Source organism: Macaca mulatta, chromosome 10 (assembly GCF_049350105.2).
Source record: "Macaca mulatta isolate MMU2019108-1 chromosome 10, T2T-MMU8v2.0, whole genome shotgun sequence".
NCBI classification, from domain to species: Eukaryota; Metazoa; Chordata; class Mammalia; order Primates; family Cercopithecidae; genus Macaca; species Macaca mulatta.
In genome coordinates this window covers 114,781,977-114,800,066 of record NC_133415.1, presented here as the reverse complement: position 1 = coordinate 114,800,066, position 18,090 = coordinate 114,781,977, and the positions used below count along the sequence as shown (strand labels likewise).

General features: G+C 50.0%; 1 protein-coding gene across 2 annotated transcripts in view; it reads left to right on the top strand.

Annotated features, from left to right (window-relative positions):
• The window catches only part of TAF4 (TATA-box binding protein associated factor 4), a 95,076-nt gene that overhangs the window by 62,393 nt on the left and 14,593 nt on the right, over positions 1-18,090 (top strand). For both annotated transcript variants that reach the window (XM_077952132.1, XM_015148644.3), the window contains 5 exons: positions 586-755; positions 1,051-1,181; positions 2,534-2,659; positions 3,770-3,826; positions 4,276-4,395. In XM_077952132.1, the coding sequence (XP_077808258.1) occupies positions 586-755; positions 1,051-1,181; positions 2,534-2,659; positions 3,770-3,826; positions 4,276-4,395 (604 nt within the window). The remainder of the gene's footprint in view (positions 1-585; positions 756-1,050; positions 1,182-2,533; positions 2,660-3,769; positions 3,827-4,275; positions 4,396-18,090) is intronic.

The following is an 18,090-nucleotide window of genomic DNA, read 5'->3' as shown; positions in this document are numbered from 1 at the left end:
GTCCTGCAGGGAGAGGCGCTGCTGGGACCAGGGCCCATGGGGGCGGGCCTGGGGAGGGGTCATTCATCATGGCCTGGTCTCAATGGCACCCTGCTTCTGGAGGGGACGCCCTTGTCTGTAGGAAACGTACGCAGAATGTTCTGGGTGGAGGAGAGTCAGGTTAGCAACTTCCAGGTGATTCAAGAAGAAATTGTGCGTACTCTTCTTCCAACTTTTCTGAGCCTTTAAGAAGAATTTAATGCTGCCTCTGGCTTTGAAAAGCTTTGCATGGATCAGACCCCCGGAAGTCCCTGTGCTGCTCCCGGCTCTGCTTTCTCTGGACTTGAGTCCCCTGCGCATCTGTGTGTAGATTAACCCGGCGCCAGTTCACAGCTCTCCTTCCGCAGAATGGTCAGGCTTTCCAGGAAAGCAGCGAGGCACCCTCTTTGCTGTGGCAGATGCAGCAGGTGCAGGCACTTGGGAGGACAGAGGCCTGGCCTCGGCGCGGCCCTGCCTTCCACGTGGGGTTTCCTGCCCTTACCACCCCAGCCCTCCTCCCGATGAATTCCTTGTACAGTTAAAACGATCTTTCCTTCTTTCCTCAAGGGACGATGATGACATTAATGATGTTGCATCAATGGCTGGAGTAAACCTGTCAGAAGAAAGTGCAAGAATATTAGCCACCAACTCTGAATTGGTGGGTACGCTAACGCGGTCCTGTAAAGATGAAACCTTCCTCCTCCAAGCGCCTTTGCAGAGAAGAATATTAGAAATAGGTATGTTGGTGTTTAATCCCTGACTCCTTATTAAACAGCAGCGCTGTTGGAGCATGGAGCTTCAGGTGGGCACACCTGATACCTGGTCATGTGTTTTGTCTGAGTTTGTGATTTCCACATGGTTGCTGGTGGTGGTTCTTGGGTAAAGTGTGGGTACCACTGCCTTCCACCCCACCAGCGTGTCTGGGCTGCCCTTGGGTTGTATAAAAGCAGTAACTGCCGGATGAGAGATTAGCCGTAAAGAAAGAACTGTGCTTAATGATTTTAAAATCTGTTTTTATTGCCTGACCTTTAGGTAAAAAACATGGTATAACGGAATTACATCCAGATGTAGTAAGTTATGTATCACATGCCACGCAACAAAGGCTACAGAATCTTGTAGAGAAAATATCAGAAACGGCTCAGCAGAAGAACTTTTCTTACAAGGTAACAGGCTGTTTGCCTAGGAGAGTGTCTTTCTGTTGTTGGCCCCCACTCTGCTGGCTGGAAGCCTCCTCTCCACACCCAGGCAGAGGGCGGTGGGTCCCAAGTGCCCCCATGTTCCTTTTGAATGTGTTTTGGATTTCTTACAGGACTAGATTTTGGGACGACTTCTTTTTGAGACAGGGTCTCACTCTGTCGCTCAGACTGGAGTGCGGTGGCACAATCTCGGCTCACTGCAGCCTCCACCTCCTGGGTTCAAGTGATTCTTGTGCCTTAGCCTCTCAAGTAGCTGGGATTACAGGCACACACTGCCACACCCAACTAATTTTTGTGTTTTTAATAAAAGAGACAGGGACTCGCGATGTAGCCCAGGCTGGTCCTGAACTTGCCTCAAGTGATCCTCCTGACTTAACCTCCTTAAGTGCTGGGATTACAGGCATGAGCCACTACGCCTGGTGGGTTTTACCTTTTGGAAGGTGATCCTATTCACTCTGTGGGCACCTACCTCTCTCCCTGGGCTGTGGGCTGAACTGGCAGACCCTGAGGTGCCGCAGCCCTATTCTCATGAAGCAGCTCTTGTAAGTAAAATGTGCCCTCCTCACCAGCAGTCACATGAACACTCTTCCAAGGGCACACGGGGTGAGGTGGTGCCTGTTCCCGTAGCCAGGAGGCAGCGCCTTTGGGGCAGCACTGAAAATACACACACTCAGCCCTTGCTGTAAAAGTAGTTCTGTGTTGCTGCAAAAACGGTAAATGTTACTTAAAAAATCAGACAGTATCGGCCGGGCGCGGTGGCTCACGTCTGTAATCCCAGCAGTTTGGGAGGCCGAGGCGAGCGGATCACGAGGTCAGGAGATCGAGACCATCCTGGCTAACATGGTGAAACCCCGTCTCTACTAAAAAATACAAAAAAAAATTAGCTGGGTGTCGTGGCGGGCGCCTGTAGTCTGAGCTACTCGGGAGGCTGAGGCAGGAGAATGGCGTGAACCCAGGAGGCGGAGTTTGCAGTGAGCCGAGATCGCACCACTGCACTCCAGCCTGGGCGACAATGCAAGACTCCATCTCCAAAAAAAAGAAAAAGAAAAAAAATCAGACAATATCAAAGTGCATAAAAGGGACACTCTCCCCCAAGTGTGCCCCTGAGACAGCCAACACGAGACTTCGTTCTGTGGACGGGGGCATTGATAGAGCTCTCGGGTGCAGCATCAGTGAGGTGGGAGGGTTGGGTCCTCGCCAGATTGGGACTGGACGGAGGGGGAGGGCGTTGTGCACGGATGGTCCAGTGGTGCTAGACAACCCCTTTGCTTGCTGGGCTCTCAGATTTATGACAAGCAGGATTTTAACTTTCTTCATAGGATGACGACAGATACGAGCAGGCGAGTGATGTCCGGGCACAGCTCAAGTTTTTTGAACAGCTCGATCAAATCGAAAAACAGAGGAAGGACGAACAGGAGCGGGAGATCCTGATGAGGGCAGCAAAGGCAAGTGCTGGGTATCTGCTGCTGTTGTCTGGGCCCCTCCGTCTTGGGCACAACCTAATGAGCTCACTGAGTCGCTGGGGTTTCAGGTCGTCAGAGCATGTTTTGGGCTGTCCTTGAAACAGAGGCGATGGGTGCTGTCCCTGGAGCTGCAAAGAGAAGCCTCATTCATCCAGCACGAGCGTAGATGCTTGAAAAGCGGGGCTGCTTAAGATTCCCAGCACCTCACGCTGCACACAGTCACACCCAGGTGTGAAGCACATATTTCTAGAGCCCCCTGTGTGCACTGGACTGGACTCTTCACACTCATATTGCCCTTGTTCTAGAACATTCACAGCCAGGCGAGGCGCCTCCTCATTCATAGAGTCAGACAGGAGACCGCAGTTCCCCGGGGATGGGGGTGGGTACTGTGGAGTGGGAGGGGCACTTGCTTCGATCACAGCCACAGGCTGTCCCATCCCTGGTGTGTGGGGCAGGATGGCAAGGAGCCTACGAGACCCATTCTGCTCACTGTCATCTGGTCACATCAGGTCAAGTCAGAGCCTGCAATTGGTAGATGTGTTTCAAAGACTGTATCTTTTTTTTTTTTTTTTTTTTTTTTTTGAGACGGAGTCTCGCTCTGTCGCCGGGGCTGGAGCGCAGTGGCCGGATCTCAGCTCACTGCAAGCTCCGCCTCCCGGGTTTACGCCATTCTCCTGCCTCAGCCTCCTGTGTAGCTGGGACTACAGGCGCCCGCCACCTCGCCCGGCTAGTTTTTTGTATTTTTTTAGTAGAGACGGGGTTTCACCGTGTACGCCAGGATGGTCTCGATCTCCTGACCTCGTGATCCGCCCGTCTCGGCCTCCCAAAGTGCTGGGATTACAGGCTTGAGCCACCGCACCCGGCCGACTGTATCTTCTTAAATCCATATGTTACTGACTTCTCAAGAGTACTAGCTTTTTTCATGGTGTGTGATGTAAATTCTCATCTTTGGCTATAAGCATTTAACAAATTTGCTATGCATTCTTTCACATTACCTAGGTGTTATTGTATAGTGAATAAGATAACACATTTGTTAAATGATAAACATTTAGTTCATAACTTACTTTTCTTTTCTACCTCTTTCAAAAATAGTCTCGGTCAAGACAAGAAGATCCAGAACAGTTAAGGCTGAAACAGAAGGCAAAGGAGGTGAGCCCTGTTAGTCGTGGGCGCTTTGCTGTGCACTCTGATGCCCCACGGGAGGGGGCTAAGGAAACTGGCACGTCTGTTCGATAGGCATTTGTGTGTCTATTTGAAATGTTTGCCAAGTTTAAATAAATATCATGTCAAAGGTATTTTCCTATGCAAACGGTGTCCTACTTTTAAATTCAATGGTGACTTCCCTTTGGGGGGACATTAGTCTCTGTGCTTTTGACTTGCATATATTTTCTGAGAGTTTTAAGATGAACATCTGTTGCATTAAAAAAAAATCTTATTTTTCGGATTATAGAATATGCTTACTATTGAAAAAGTCAAAACATTAAAGAAGTTACGATTTAGGAAACTATAGAAAACCCTTTAGTATTTCTGTATTACTTTTGTAGTAGGTAAAAAACATGCAAGAAATGATGCTCCTTGTTTCCTTTTCAAAATAAAAGATGCAGCAACAGGAACTGGCACAAATGAGACAGCGGGACGCCAACCTCACAGCACTAGCAGCTATCGGGCCCAGGAAAAAGAGGAAAGTGGACTGTCCGGGACCGGGCTCGGGAGCAGAGGTACAGCAGCGTTGTGGGATCGAGGTCCTGGGGAGCCATGGGGAACATCTTCGAGCCACCTCTTCTAGGGAACGGACGCACACAGGGGAATTTGCTTTCTCACCATTTACGTGTTGTCTCGCCTGTTCTGGAATATTTGTTTTACACTTGACATTTTAAATCCAAATCAGCTTATCTGTGGATCTCACATGAGCTGAGTCTTTTTCATGAGGAAGTTTGATTACCGTGATGAGGTTTAGGCTGGATTTGAAAAGGATGTGGGGAAATTATAACTGTCAGAAGAATGATCTGAATAGGGGTCTTGCTGACTGTTCTTGCTGCAGTGTCTGTGTTTCAGATAAACCCCTGTAGGAGAATGAAGGGGAAGAAGTGCCGCCTGCTGCTGTTTGTCCAAATTCCATTAGTTTCTCGTCTTGTTTGTGGTTGTATCTTTTACTCTAATAATTATAAACCCAGCCTTAACATGTTATTTTTGCTTTCAGCTGTCAGTTGTTTTTTCAAGTAAAGTACAGGAAGAAAGAAAACGGTCTTTTATGTTTCCCTCCTTATTTGCCATCTGTGGTACTGTCCATTCCTTCCCATGGGTCCATTTCCAGCTGCCACCATTTCCTTTTGGCTTGAAGGAGAGCTGTTGGGATTTCCTGTGGTGCAGGTCTACTGGTGATGGATTCTCTGGTTTTGTTTACTTGAAAATTGTATTTCACCCTCATTCTCTCTTTTTTTTTTTTTTTCCTTGAGACCGAGTCTCACTCTTTTGCCAGGCGGGAGTGCAGTGGTGTGATCTTGACTCACTGCAACCTCTGCCTTCCAGGTTCAAGCAATTCTCCTGCCTCAACCTCCCGAGTAGCTGGGACTATAGATGTGCGCCACCACGCCCAGCTAATTTTTGTGTTTGTAGTAGAGATGGAGTTTCACCATGTTGGCCAGGATGGTCTTGATCTCTTGATCTCATAATCTGCCCGCCTCAGCCTCCCAAAGTGCTGGGATTATAGGCGTGAGCCACCGCACCTGGCCTTCACCCTCATTTTCAAAGGATATTTTTAGTGGTTACAAAGTTCTGGGCTGATTGTTTTTTCTCTTGCAAAACTTTTAAGACCTTGTTCCACTGTCTTCTGACGTCCTGCTGTAATTTTTAATTTTTTTAGATGCAGGGTCTCACTGTGTCACCTAGGCTGGAGTGCAGTGGTACGATCATGGCTTGCCGTAGCCTCGACATCCTAGGGCTCAGGTGATCCTCCTCCTCCCGAGTAGCCGGGACTACAGTGTTAGGTGCATGCCACCATGCCTGGCTAATTTTTGTATTTTTGTGTGTTTTTTTTTTTTTTTTTTTTTTTTTGGTAGAGACAGGGTCTCACCATGTGGCATGGGCTGGTCCTGCTATAATTTTTAACCTTGTTTCCTGTACGTAGTATGCTTTGTGTCTCTGGCATGACTTTCAATCTTTGTTTTGAGACGTTTGTTTTTTATTTTTTAGAGGTTTGTCTGTGTTGTGTTTAGAGGTTTGTCTGTGTTGTGTTTCACTGTGATTCTCTGGATATTCAGCCTGCTTCAGGTTCTCTGAGCTTCATAGATCTGTAGGTCAGTGTCTTTCATCAAATTTGGAACATTCTGGCTAATATTTCTTCAAATGTTTTTTTCCAATTCAATCTTACTTTCTTTTGCTGGGGCTCCAGTTACACGTATGTTAGACCTGTCAATGCTGCCCTACAGGTCTTTGAACCTGTGTTCCTGGACCTCAGTCTGTGTTCTCTCTGTTTTCCAGACTGGAAGATTTCTACTGATGTGTCTGCGAGGTCCTTGGCAGATGGACTTCTGCCATCTTCAGTTGAAGGTTCCATTTGTTAACGTGTTTTGGAATTCTAAGATTTCCATCTAGTTCTTTTTTAAAGTTTATGAGTATTTGCTGAAATTCCCTATCTTCTCACTTATTGTGACCATATTTCTCCTAATTCTTTGAGCATATCATTAAAGCTGTTTTATAAGGTTTTTGTCAAGTTCAACACCTGGGCCATCTCACATTCAGTTTCTCTCGACTGCTGTTTTCCTTGGCCTTGCATACTTTCTTGTCTCCTTGCATGTCTCATGGTTACCTGCGGAGAGACTGGACTCTGTGATCTCCCTTGAAGAGCTGATTCTTGCAGGTGGTTGAGTTACTGGCTAACCAGCTTAAGTTTGTGTGGCTTTGTTTTTCATTTTGTCAGTAAGGCTCTGGGGGAAAGCTCAAGGTGTTTCTCAAGCCCCTTTAACTTAGTGGGATTTAAGTTGCAAACTCTCTTTCCTTTCTGGGTTTGGCTTTAGGCTGTGCTAAGGTAGGTCTTACTCTAGGGTGTGATCCTTACTTACAAGGAAAGGTCTTGCTGCTCAGGCGGGCTAGACTCCCATGCTTCCCATATTTCTGGTCTCCCATGCTTCTGGACTCCCATGCTTTTGGACTGCTCCCATGCTTCTGGTCTCCCCCCATGCTTCTGGACTCCCATGCTTCCCATGTTTCTGGTCTCCCATGCTTCCCATGTTTCTGGTCTCCCATGCTTCTGGTCTCCCATGCTTCTGGACTCCACTCTACTGTGCCCCACCCCTGGCTTCTCTGTTTCACTCTCAACACCGTGGCAGCTGCTGTCTGATGCACATTGGACAGTCTTGCACCGCTTCTTGGTGTGCAGGTGCACTCTGAGACAGGATCAGGGTAATGACCTGATGAGGGCAAGCTCCCCCTCCCCACCAGGGCTGTTGGAATCATGTAGGTGGGATGTCCCAGACCTCAGGGCTGGGGCTTGCCTGCCCAGATGCTAGCAGTGACCTCTGAGAAATGGCTGCCTGGCGTGGAGAGGAGGGACTCCAGGTTTAACAGACACTAGAGCTTTGGCAGTATGGCATCCTAGAGGTTCAGAGAAATCCCTCCTGGTACAGTACAGGTTAAAATGTCGGGTACAGTGTAGGAAGAAAATAAAGATCTTGTCTTTATAAATTCATGCATGAAATGTAGATAAAATAGGGGGATTCTTCTCTGGGTCAGAAATAATAAAGTACAGATTCCCAAGGCTAACACGGGCTCTGGCCACTGTGCGGCTGGGAGTCTTGGCCTGGGACGGGCCCCAGCAGGAACCTGTACTCAACTGGGCCTAGGCCTGAGAGCCCACTGGCTGTGAGGCCTGCAGCCCACACTGCAAATGTAGTTGTAAACCAAGAAAGAATTGAAATTCTGAATAACAACAACATATATTGAAAAGAGTACTTACAGTTAAGGACTCCTAGTATTTTGTGGGGAGGTGAAAGATATTGATTAGCCTTTTTTTTTTTCCTGGATTTCTTTTATGGTTAACTGAATTTTCAGAGGCGCAGATCTTGTAGCCCATCATCAGTTCAAGAAGTAGAATGTTGTAATCCCAGCACTTACGGAGGCCAAGGTGGGTGGATCATGAGGTCAGGAGTTCGAGACCAGTCTGCCAAGATGGTGAAACCATCTTGTGTCTCTACTAAAAACACAAAATTTAGCTGGGCGCGGTGGTAAGCGCCTGTAGTCCCAGCTACTCAGGAGACTGAGGCAGGAGAATTGCTTGAACCCGGGAGGCGGAGGTTGCAGTGAGCTGAGATTGTGCCGTTGCACTCTAGTCTGGGCAACAGAGTGAGACTCCATCTCAAAAAAAAAAAAAAAAAAAAAAAAAAAGCTAGAACGTGCCAGTCACCTGGGAGACCCCCTACCTTTATGTGCCCCACCACATCACAGCTACTTTTACTTCCCCCGCAAAATAACTGCTGCTCTGACTTTATGGCAAAGCCAGAAAGAAACACCAGGACATGACAGTCCCCAGTTGTGCAGCCAAGACACTGGTTAGCCTTGCCATCCTTTCCCATTAAACTTGACTTAAAAGGAAACCAGAATTTAAAATTTTAAAAAATTTGTAGGTCCTTCCCACCCCTCCATCACTTTCTTTTCCTTACAACTTGTCAGTTGAAGGACCGGGTTGTTTGGCCTGGAGTGTGTCCTGTGTCAGGCTTACTGGCAGTGCCCTTGTGTTGCAGTTCTGCCTGTTCCTCTGTCCTCTGAACTTCCTGCGTGTTGGTGGCTGGACCCAGAGACTCCTTCAACTCTGGCTGAATCCCTGCGGCAGGACCGTGGGTGCTGTTGTGCCCCCTCATCGGGAGGACACAGGTCTGGGCTGTGCACTCTGGGGGTGGTGGCTGGTCATGCTTCATGCCTAGGGTCACCAGTCCCTTGAGGTTGGAGATGGCGACACTCTTAGTCTGTGAGTTCTTTCTCACTTCCTCGTCGGGATATTCTTTTGGAGACTCTTCCTCCACTACTGTTTGGCCGCATGGTGGGTCCAGCTCATAGAGGAGACGCAGGGTAAATGCTCGCATGTTTCCTTCCATATACCCAGGTGAAGATAATGAATCAACTGGTTGTCATCCTCAGAGGGTGACCAGTAGTTTTATGTTTTAGTGTATTGTTTTTATTTTTTATCATTGTAATCTCAAGGACTTGCACATAATCCATCTATTGCAGTACTCATTTTGGTTGCAGTTCAGACTACGCCATCCTTGGCCAGTGGAAGCATCTACAGATTGGTTCCTGAGTCACGCTGGGACGTGGGGCTGATGTCTTTGCCATCTGGACGTTAACGTGTGTTAGGCTCACCTTACACCTTTCCTGTTTCAGACTGAAAATAGTCATTTCTCTAAGAACTGGTTTCTTCTAGTGGGAAACGGTGTTTGAAGACCACTCACTGGGACTAGGGATGTCATTGCCGCTGGGGTGGGTGGCCTTTTCAGTGAACAGAGCTCGGAAACGTGGTAAAAACAGGGTCTCGGCCAGGCATGGTGGCTCACACCTGTAATCCCAGCACTTTGGGAGACCAAGTCGGGCAGATCACAAAGTCAGGAGATCGAGACCATCCTGGCTAATGCGGTGAAACCCCGTCTCTACTAAAAATACAAAAAGAAATTAGCTGGGCATAGTGGCGGGCGCCTGTAGTCCCAGCTACTCGGGAGGCTGAGGCAGGAGAATGGCGGGAACCCGGGAGGCAGAGCTTGCAGTGAGCCGAGATCGCGCCACTGCACTCCAGCCTGGGCGACAGAGCGAGACTCCATCTCAAAAAAAAAAAAAAAAAAAAAAACAATAGGGTCTCATGGGTTTATATGGATATTTCCAATTCCAGGTAGTTCAAATTCAGAGAGGTATAGGAGTTACGCTGTTCAAAATGACGTCTTTATCTTCTACAGTAAGAATTCTGGCTCTTGGCTGCCCCAAGGCTTGGGGACTGGGGAGTTGGAGGGGAGGGCAGGAGAAGGGGAGAGAAAAAAAAGATCCTGGTTATCATGGACATAGGAGACAATAGGATTAAAATATCTCCTAACTTTGGATATAGCCTGAGAATAAGAATATGGACACTCCTGCCGATGGTAGAAACAGCCGGAAGTCATTCATGTGCTTTCTCCCTTGGCCCTGTTTTTTATTTTGTGCTGTATTTATGTTGTCAAAACATTTAGCTGTTCCACACCATAAGCTCTCCCTTTAGCCCTCTGAGTTTTAGTGCCATAAATAATGACATGTTTAATGCTGTGATTTGTCTCTGTGTCTCTGTAGTCATTTTGTTTTTTCCAAATCTCATTCTCTGCTAGATTCTTTTGGAATGCTTCATGGGAGCAGCCACTCCCAAGTTCCCACCTGCTGATGAGTTTGTGCCCTTTGTTCCTGCAGGTCTGTTTTTTGGCTCACGTAGTGTTTCCTGAAGTGTTTAAAGACGTTACTCTGGATTATTTCCTCCCTAAAGTGTTGCTGTCCAAATCTAATGAGAGTCTCATTTTACTTCCCTCGTAGGCCACGTGTTTTTCTTCCCCGGGCGTCCTTTTCCTCGGAAACCGGGTCATCCCAGTGGAGTGTGTCCTGGGGTTGATTCTGCTGGGGTGGTGTTCTCAGTACTGGCTGTGTTCTTTCAGTGCGGTCTCAAGTCTCCTTAGGAACATCTGCAATAACGATCCTTTGTGTTTGTTCTGTTCTCTTGTTTCCTTCTTCAGAGATTCCCGTTTTCCACATGTTGTATCTTCTTTGCCTGCTGGAGCACTTTTTACAGTCTCTTAATTTTTAAAATCTCTCTCTTTTTCTTTTTTTTTTTTTAGAGACAGGGTCTTTTTCACCCATGCTGGAGTGCAGTGGTGTGATCACAGCTCACTGCAGCCTCGACCTCCAGGGTTCAAGCAGTCCTCCCACCTCGGCCTCCCTAAATGCTGCTGAGCCACTGTGTCCAGCCTAATTTCTCTCTTCTTTTTTTTTAAATTTTTATTTTTTGAGACAGAGTCTCCCGCTGTTGCCCAGGTTGGAGTGCAGTGGCTCTGTCTCGGTGTGCTCTCAGCTCATGGCAACCTCTGCCTCCTGGGTTCAAGTAATTCTTCTGCCTCAGCCTCCTGAGTAGCTGGGATTACAGGTGCGCACCACCACACTGGGCTAATTTTTTTTGTACTTTTAGTAGAGACGGGGTTTCACCATGTTGGTCAGGCTGGTCTCAAACTCCAGACCTCAAGTAATTTGCCTGTCTCAGCCTCCCAAGGTGCTGGGGTTATAGGCGTGAGCCACCGTGCCTGGCCTAGTTTTTCTCTTTTTAAAAAAATTATATTTTTTGTGCTTTTTGCCTTCCATTTCTCTTAAGGCGTGATTTGCTGTTTACCTGCTGATTCCAGTATGTGTTTCTGAGGTCTTCTGTGGTCCGTAGGGACGTGCTTCTGCAGCTTATCCTCTTTTTCTTCCATAGTGACCTGTCTGGGATTTGACCTTGATGTTTTTCTGTTGCTAATTTTGATGTGAGTTGAGGTTTCTCAAACTTGTAACAGGACACGTGGTTTGTGGCGTTTGCTGACTGTGGTGCTCCTCTGCAGTGACTTTTGTGCGGTGTTAGCGTTGGCTGACTGTGGCACTCCTCTGCAGTGACTTTTGTGCGGCGTTAGCGTTGGCTGACTGTGGCGCTCCTCTGCAGTGACTTTTGTGCGGCGTTAGCGTTGGCTGACTGTGGCGCTCCTCTGCAGTGACTTTTGTGCGGCATTAGCGTTGGCTGACTGGCGCTCCTCTGCAGTGATTTTTGCGCGGCGTTAGCGTTGGCTGACTGGCGCTCCTCTGCAGTGACTTTTGCGCGGCGTTAGCGTTGGCTGACAGGCGCTCCTCTGCAGTGACTTTTGCGTGGTGTTAAGAACGGGAGTCCTCAGCTTCGGGGGCCTTGGGGCTCTGTGCACCTCCCGAGCATCTGGACCTTTCTTTGCCTTCCTTGTCCCTGTCCTACTAAGTACTGATTTACTGCCAGCAGGTTCTCTCCTGCGTGAGGCCCTGTGCTGCAGGAGCTCTGGCAGGTCAGTGTGGGCATTTGCAGTGGCCAGGCTGCCCTCCCTGGTGGTCCCCTGCCCCAGGTTTGGCTGTGGCTCTCGGAGGGACCTGCCACTCTTCCCAGGAAGTCTGCTGGCTCCTGGGTCCAGGCCCATCAGGGTCTGGTTCTGCAGCATCCTGCAGGTGATGGCTGCTTGTAGTTCCTCTTCATCGGTTTTGTTCTAAATATTGTCTGCTGGTTTTTGGTTTTGCTGTGTAGTTGCTCTTTAATGTGGAACTTTGGGAAGATCCAGAAACTATGCTACCCCTGTCATCGTCTTCCAGAATAGATTAACTTTGAAAATGTTGTTATTTTAGTTTGAAGTAGTTTTCAAATCTACAGCAAAGTTGCAAGAGCAGAGCAGTGAGCTCTGTGCAGACTCCGGTGTGTGAGCATCACGCGGCCTGCTTCGTCCCCGCTATGCCACGTGTGTTTGTGTGCGCTCCTGTAGTTTTTAAATATGTACACTTTAATCCTTGTTCTGACACGATACCCAGCACCCTAAGTGCTCGTGTGGCCGATACCTTGGGTGGCTACCAAGCGGCCCTCCCGGTCGGGTGCTTAGCACTGATGCTACCACCCCCAGCATAGCACTTGCTGTGGGCTGTGTTTCTCCACGGCATTGTGGCTGATTCCCATGGCTGTGTTAGCATTTCACATATTCCCACCTCACACAGATGCCCCACCCTTATCGCACCTCCACCCACAGCCTCAGTGTCATTAACTGCCTGCCTGTGTCGCCACCCCTGGGGTGCCCAGTTGTGGGGATGCTTCAGGCACTCCTTCTGTTACCTGCTGGTTGCCTTCTGCTGGGAAGCAGAGCTTCGCCCCTCCTCGTTGGTTTATTCGTTCGCTCATGGATTCACTCACTCACTGTAGTGGTGGGTGCCAGGATCCCTCACTCACTCACTGCACTGCCCTGTTGTGTTTGGTGGGCTCTGATCAGCACTCATTATTTCTAGGCTTGCTTGGTGGGAGCTTCTTGTGGCTGGAGTCTGTATCCTCTGACGCGTCCCTTGTCTGTAGCATTCCTTATTGCCACGTGCACTCTCCCTGCCCACTCTGCAGCTCCCCTGGAGCTCTGGTTCCTCTAGTGGAGTGTGGTGGTGAGAGGCCAGGATCTGGGCACTTGGTGTGCTGACTGCTGGGGCCCCCGCTTCCAGGCCGTGCCAGCAGCCGGAGCTCAGGACCCAGATGCATGTAGGGGAGGGTGTGGCCATGTCCAAGGGGTCCCGTGTGTGTGTGGATACTGCGGTCCTAGCCTAGCACGCCAGGGCTTCTGTTTAGCGGTCTCCCCCATCCTTGTCTTTTAGTTCTTTCTCAGACAGTGAGGAACCTAGTTCCCATCATGCAGTGTATTTGTTTTTTTCTTCAGTGTAACCAACTTACCTACCATTTTGCCTGCTGGGGTCCCTGCGCCAGGAGGGAGGACTGGATGGGAAAGGCACGTTGATGAATTTTGGATGTGAGTGTTAACATGTGCGGAGTAGCCTCTAAGAAGAATAAGGGAGCTCGTGAGTCCTCACTCACAAGAAGGGCCAGGGTGTGGGGCTGGGAGGTACATGGAGTATCGAGAAAGCGGGACCTGGATGACCCAGGCGAGGCGCTGCCGAGTGGATGAAGACTGGCGCCGGTGTCTGTCTGGGGAGCAGTTGTTTCGCAATGGTTCAGATTTTGCGTTTTGTGAACTTTGGGGATCTTTGTGTGTTATCTGTGTAACAGTTAACACGACACCTTTCTTCATCAAAGATAATGCTCAATAGTTCTTTTTCCTTTTGGATATCTCTTAAGGGTAGGTCTTCTGTTTTTAACTTTTAATTTGGAATTAATTCTACACATAGAGGAAAGTTATAGCAATAGTACAGAGAGTTTCTATCTGCCCCTCACCCACTTTCACCTCATGTTAAGCATGGGTATGATACTGTTCACTAAAGACCTTACTTGATTTTTTTCCCTGAATTTAACTTTAAATAAATTAATAAACTATTTTTTGGAGCAGTTTTAGGTTCACGGAAAAAGGAAGGGAAAAGAGTACAGAGACTCCCCATACACTCTTCCCTGCAGGTGCACAGCCTCCCCCACTGGCCGGGTGGTGCCTTTGTTAGAATCCACGAACCCACGTCAGCATGTCCTTCTCACTAGCTTCCAGAGTTCCCATCAGGGTGCGCTCTTGGTGTGTACGTTCTGTGGGTTTCGACAATTGTAGAATGACGTGTTTCCACCAGCACCATATCATGTGGAGTCGTTCCGCAGCCCCGAATTCCTCTGTGCTCTGCCGGTTCATCCCTCCCCTCCTCTCAGTCCCTGGTCCACGGATCTTATTGTCTCCATAGTTTCGCCTTTTCCAGAATGTCATGTGGTTGAAATGATGCAGCCTTCTCAAGCTGGCTTCTCTCATTTAGGAATATGCACCTGAGGCTCTTCTGTGTTTTTTCATGGCTTGATGGCTCATTTCTTTTCAGCACTGAGCACTATTCCAGTGTGTGGATGTACCACAGTTTATTTTATCCACTCACCTGCTAAAGCACATTGTGGCTGCTTCCAGGTTTTGGCAATTATGAAGAAAGCTGGTATAAACATCTGTGTGCAGGATTTTGTGTGGCCATGAATTTTCAGCTCCTTTGGGTAGATACCAAGGAGCACGGTTGCTGGATCGTGTGGTAAGAGCACGTTTAGTTTTGTAAGAAACCGCCGGACCGTCTTCCAGCGGCTGCGCCATGTTGCATTCGCAGCAGCCATGGCTGAGGGTCCTGTTTTTCCACGTCCTCGCCAGCGTTCGGTGCTGCCCGTGTTCTGGGTTTTGGCCGTTCTAGTAGGTGTGTGGTGGCATCTTGTTTTAATTTGCATTTCTCTGGTGATGGAGGATGTGGAGCATGTTATTGTTGAGTTTCAAGAGTTCTTGGTATATTTTGGGTAACAGTCCATTATCAGATGTGTCTTTTGCAAATATTTTCTCCTTAGTGAATTTTTACCAGTGTCCCCGACGTCCTTTCCTGCCCCGGGACCCTTGCGGCTCCTCGGCTCCTCGGCTCCTCTGCTTGGTGGCAGCTGCTTAGTCTTTCCTGGTCTTTGCTGGCTTTGACATGCTGGAGAGCGCTGGTCCTTGTCTGGTGGACGTTTCCTTAGTTTGCGTTTGTCTGGTGTCTCCTCGTGATGCTGTCCAGGCTGTAGAATCTCAGCTAGAACGCCGCGGGCGGGCCGGCGTGTCCTCAGCACACTGTATTGGGAGGCAGGTGGTGTCGCCTGGCTGCTGGTGCTGCTGACTCTGAAGCTTGGTTAAGGTGGGGTTGGCCGGTTTCTCCACCGTCAAGTTGCTCTTTTTCTCTTTGTAGTTAGTAATTATCTCAAGGAGACACTTGGAGGCTGCTGATACCATTTCTTATCAGGCCTCCGGCCCCCGCACGGGCGTTTGCAAGGGCACTGCCAGTGGAGACTGCTGTGGCGTCTGCCTGATGCTAACTTTCTATTTCTGTCTTTCTGTTTACATTTATTAATTGGAATTCTGTAGAGAGAGCTGCCCCTTTTCTCTTATTTCCCCCACTTGTTAATTCAGTTACTTGCTTATATTAGCATGGATATTTATTTTCTTCTGTAGGTAACAAGCCACTGCTACCGTTTATTTATTTTGTTGCTTGAGCAGCCCTGCTCTGGCCATCATGAGCTGCTTCAGGTTGGTTCCATGTCCTTGTGACATGACAAGAGGATTTGGTGACTTTATGACACCACAGAATGTTCCAGCACATCTTCCGTTTTCTGCGATTGCTTGGAGGGGCATTGGTTCTTTTGGTTGGGTATGGTGCTTCCTTTGGTTGGGGATGGTGTTTAGAAACCAGCCTCTGGGCACCAGGTGTGCTCATTGCTCCTGCGGTATCCCTGCATCCAGGCCTCTGGGTGGACCGGGGCATGTGCACGCACACAAACCCTCGTCTGCACCTGCACCTGTGCTGCACACCGCGGCCTTCTCACTTTTCCTCAGGCCTCAGGATCTAGTCTGACGTCATAGGCTTATTCTAGCTTCCCTCATGCCTTACATGAGAACCTGGTTCTCATCCCCACAGTAGATGTGCTTAGGTATTCAGAGGTGTTCAGTTCCAACGTACAGTTACAGGGTCTTTGGGATTGCCAAGCTATGTGAGAAACAAACGTGCTGATGACCTGGAGTGTAGCATTTCTGTGCAGCCCGTCTACTTAACCTCACAGGTCAAAATCGTGCATTTCAAAGTTACATAGACGAGTTTTGTTACAACTCATCCTTTCATTTTTACTTTTTATGTTTAAATGTTTATTATTTGTTTTTAGAGATGGGGTCTTGCTCTGAGTCCTGGGCTGGCCCGAGGCTCCCAGACTCAAGCAATCCTCCTGCCTCAGCCCCCACCAGTAGTTGGGACTGCAGGCAGACACCACCAGGCCCCGCTTTGGCCCACCCTTCGGTGTGGCCGTCACTAAGCTGCAGCACAGCTCGGGTTCAGTCCCCTCAGTGTGGCTGTCACTCAGCTGCAGCACAGCTCGGGTTCAGTCCCCTCAGTGTGGCCGTCACTCAGCTGCAGCACAGCTCGGGTTCAGTCCCCTCAGTGTGGCCGTCACTCAGCTGCAGCACAGCTCGGGTTCAGTCCCCTCAGTGTGGCCGTCACTCACCTGCAGCACAGCTCGGGTTCAGTCCCCTCAGTGTGGCCGTCACTCAGCTGCAGCACAGCTCGGGTTCAGTCCCCTCAGTGTGGCCGTCACTCAGCTGCAGCACAGCTCGGGTTCAGTCCCCTCAGTGTGGCCGTCACTCAGCTGCAGCACAGCTCGGGTTCAGTCCCCTCAGTGTGGCCGTCACTCAGCTGCAGCACAGCTCGGGTTCAGTCCCCTCAGTGTGGCCGTCACTCAGCTGCAGCACAGCTCGGGTTCAGTCCCCTCAGTGTGGCCGTCACTCACCTGCAGCACAGCTCGGGTTCAGTCCCCTCAGTGTGGCCGTCACTCAGCTGCAGCACAGCTCGGGTTCAGTCCCCTCAGTGTGGCCGTCACTCAGCTGCAGCACAGCTCGGGTTCAGTCCCCTCAGTGTGGCCGTCACTCAGCTGCAGCACAGCTCGGGTTCAGTCCCCTCAGTGTGGCCGTCACTCAGCTGCAGCACAGCTCGGGTTCAGTCCCCTCAGTGTGGCCGTCACTCAGCTGCAGCACAGCTCGGGTTCAGTCCCCTCAGTGTGGCCGTCACTCACCTGCAGCACAGCTCGGGTTCAGTGGTTACTGTTTGTGTTCCTGTTGGTTTCCTCCAAATCTTGTTTGATTTTTTTGTTCATGAGGGGTGGAGTATTGCCATGGTCCCGAGAGTCAGAACTATACAAAAAAGTATAGAAAGAAGTGCCCCCGGCCGGGCGCGGTGGCTCAAGCCTGTAATCCCAGCACTTTGGGAGGCCGAGACGGGCGGATCACGAGGTCAGGAGATCGAGACCATCCTGGCTAACACGGTGAAACCCCGTCTCTACTAAAAAATACAAAAACTAGCCGGGCGCGGTGGCGGGCGCCTGTAGTCCCAGCTACTTGGGAGGCTGAGGCAGGAGAATGGCGTGAACCCGGGAGGCGGAGCTTGCAGTGAGCTGAGATCCGGCCACTGCACTCCAGCCTGGGCGACACAGGGAGACTCTGTCTCAACAAAAAAAAAAAAAAAAAAAAAAAAAAAAAAGAAAGAAAGAAGTGCCCCCTGCAGTGGCGTCCTGCCACGCCCTCCCTCCCCCCTGCTGCCCCTTCCCTCCCCACCGTGCCCTCCCCCTCCGCACCCTCCCTCCCCCGCCACATCCATCCTCCCACTGCCACCCTCTCCCTCCCCCACCATGCCTGTCCTCCCCCTGCCACCCCGTCCTTCCCCCACCATTCCTGTCCTCCTCCCGCCGCCCCCACCCTCCTCCCACCTTGCTCGCCCTCCCCCAGCTGCCCTTCCCTCCTCCCGCCACGCTCATCCTCCCCCCGCCGCCTCCCTCCTCCCACCTTGCTCACTGTCCTCCCGCTGCACACTCCCTCCTCCCTCTGCTGCCCCCGCGTCCTCCCACCTTGCCCTCCTCCCGCTGCACCCTCGCTCCTCCTGCTGCACCCTCCCTCCTCCTGCCCTGCCCCCATCCCTCCATTTTTGCACCCTGTTTCCACTTACCGTGCAAACAGATGAGCTCCTGCATCTTTTTCCTTCCCTGGCAGTGCAGCACAGGTCAGTGACACTCTCGCTCTCTGCAGCTAATGGAAGTTCCCGGGCACTGCCCTCGTTACTGCATCAAGAGCTTTCTCTTTCCCAGCTGGGTGGCACTTCATTGTGCTGATGTCCTGTAGCTTCTCACCCTCTAGGTTACTGACATGGTGACAGGTGATGCTGTCAAG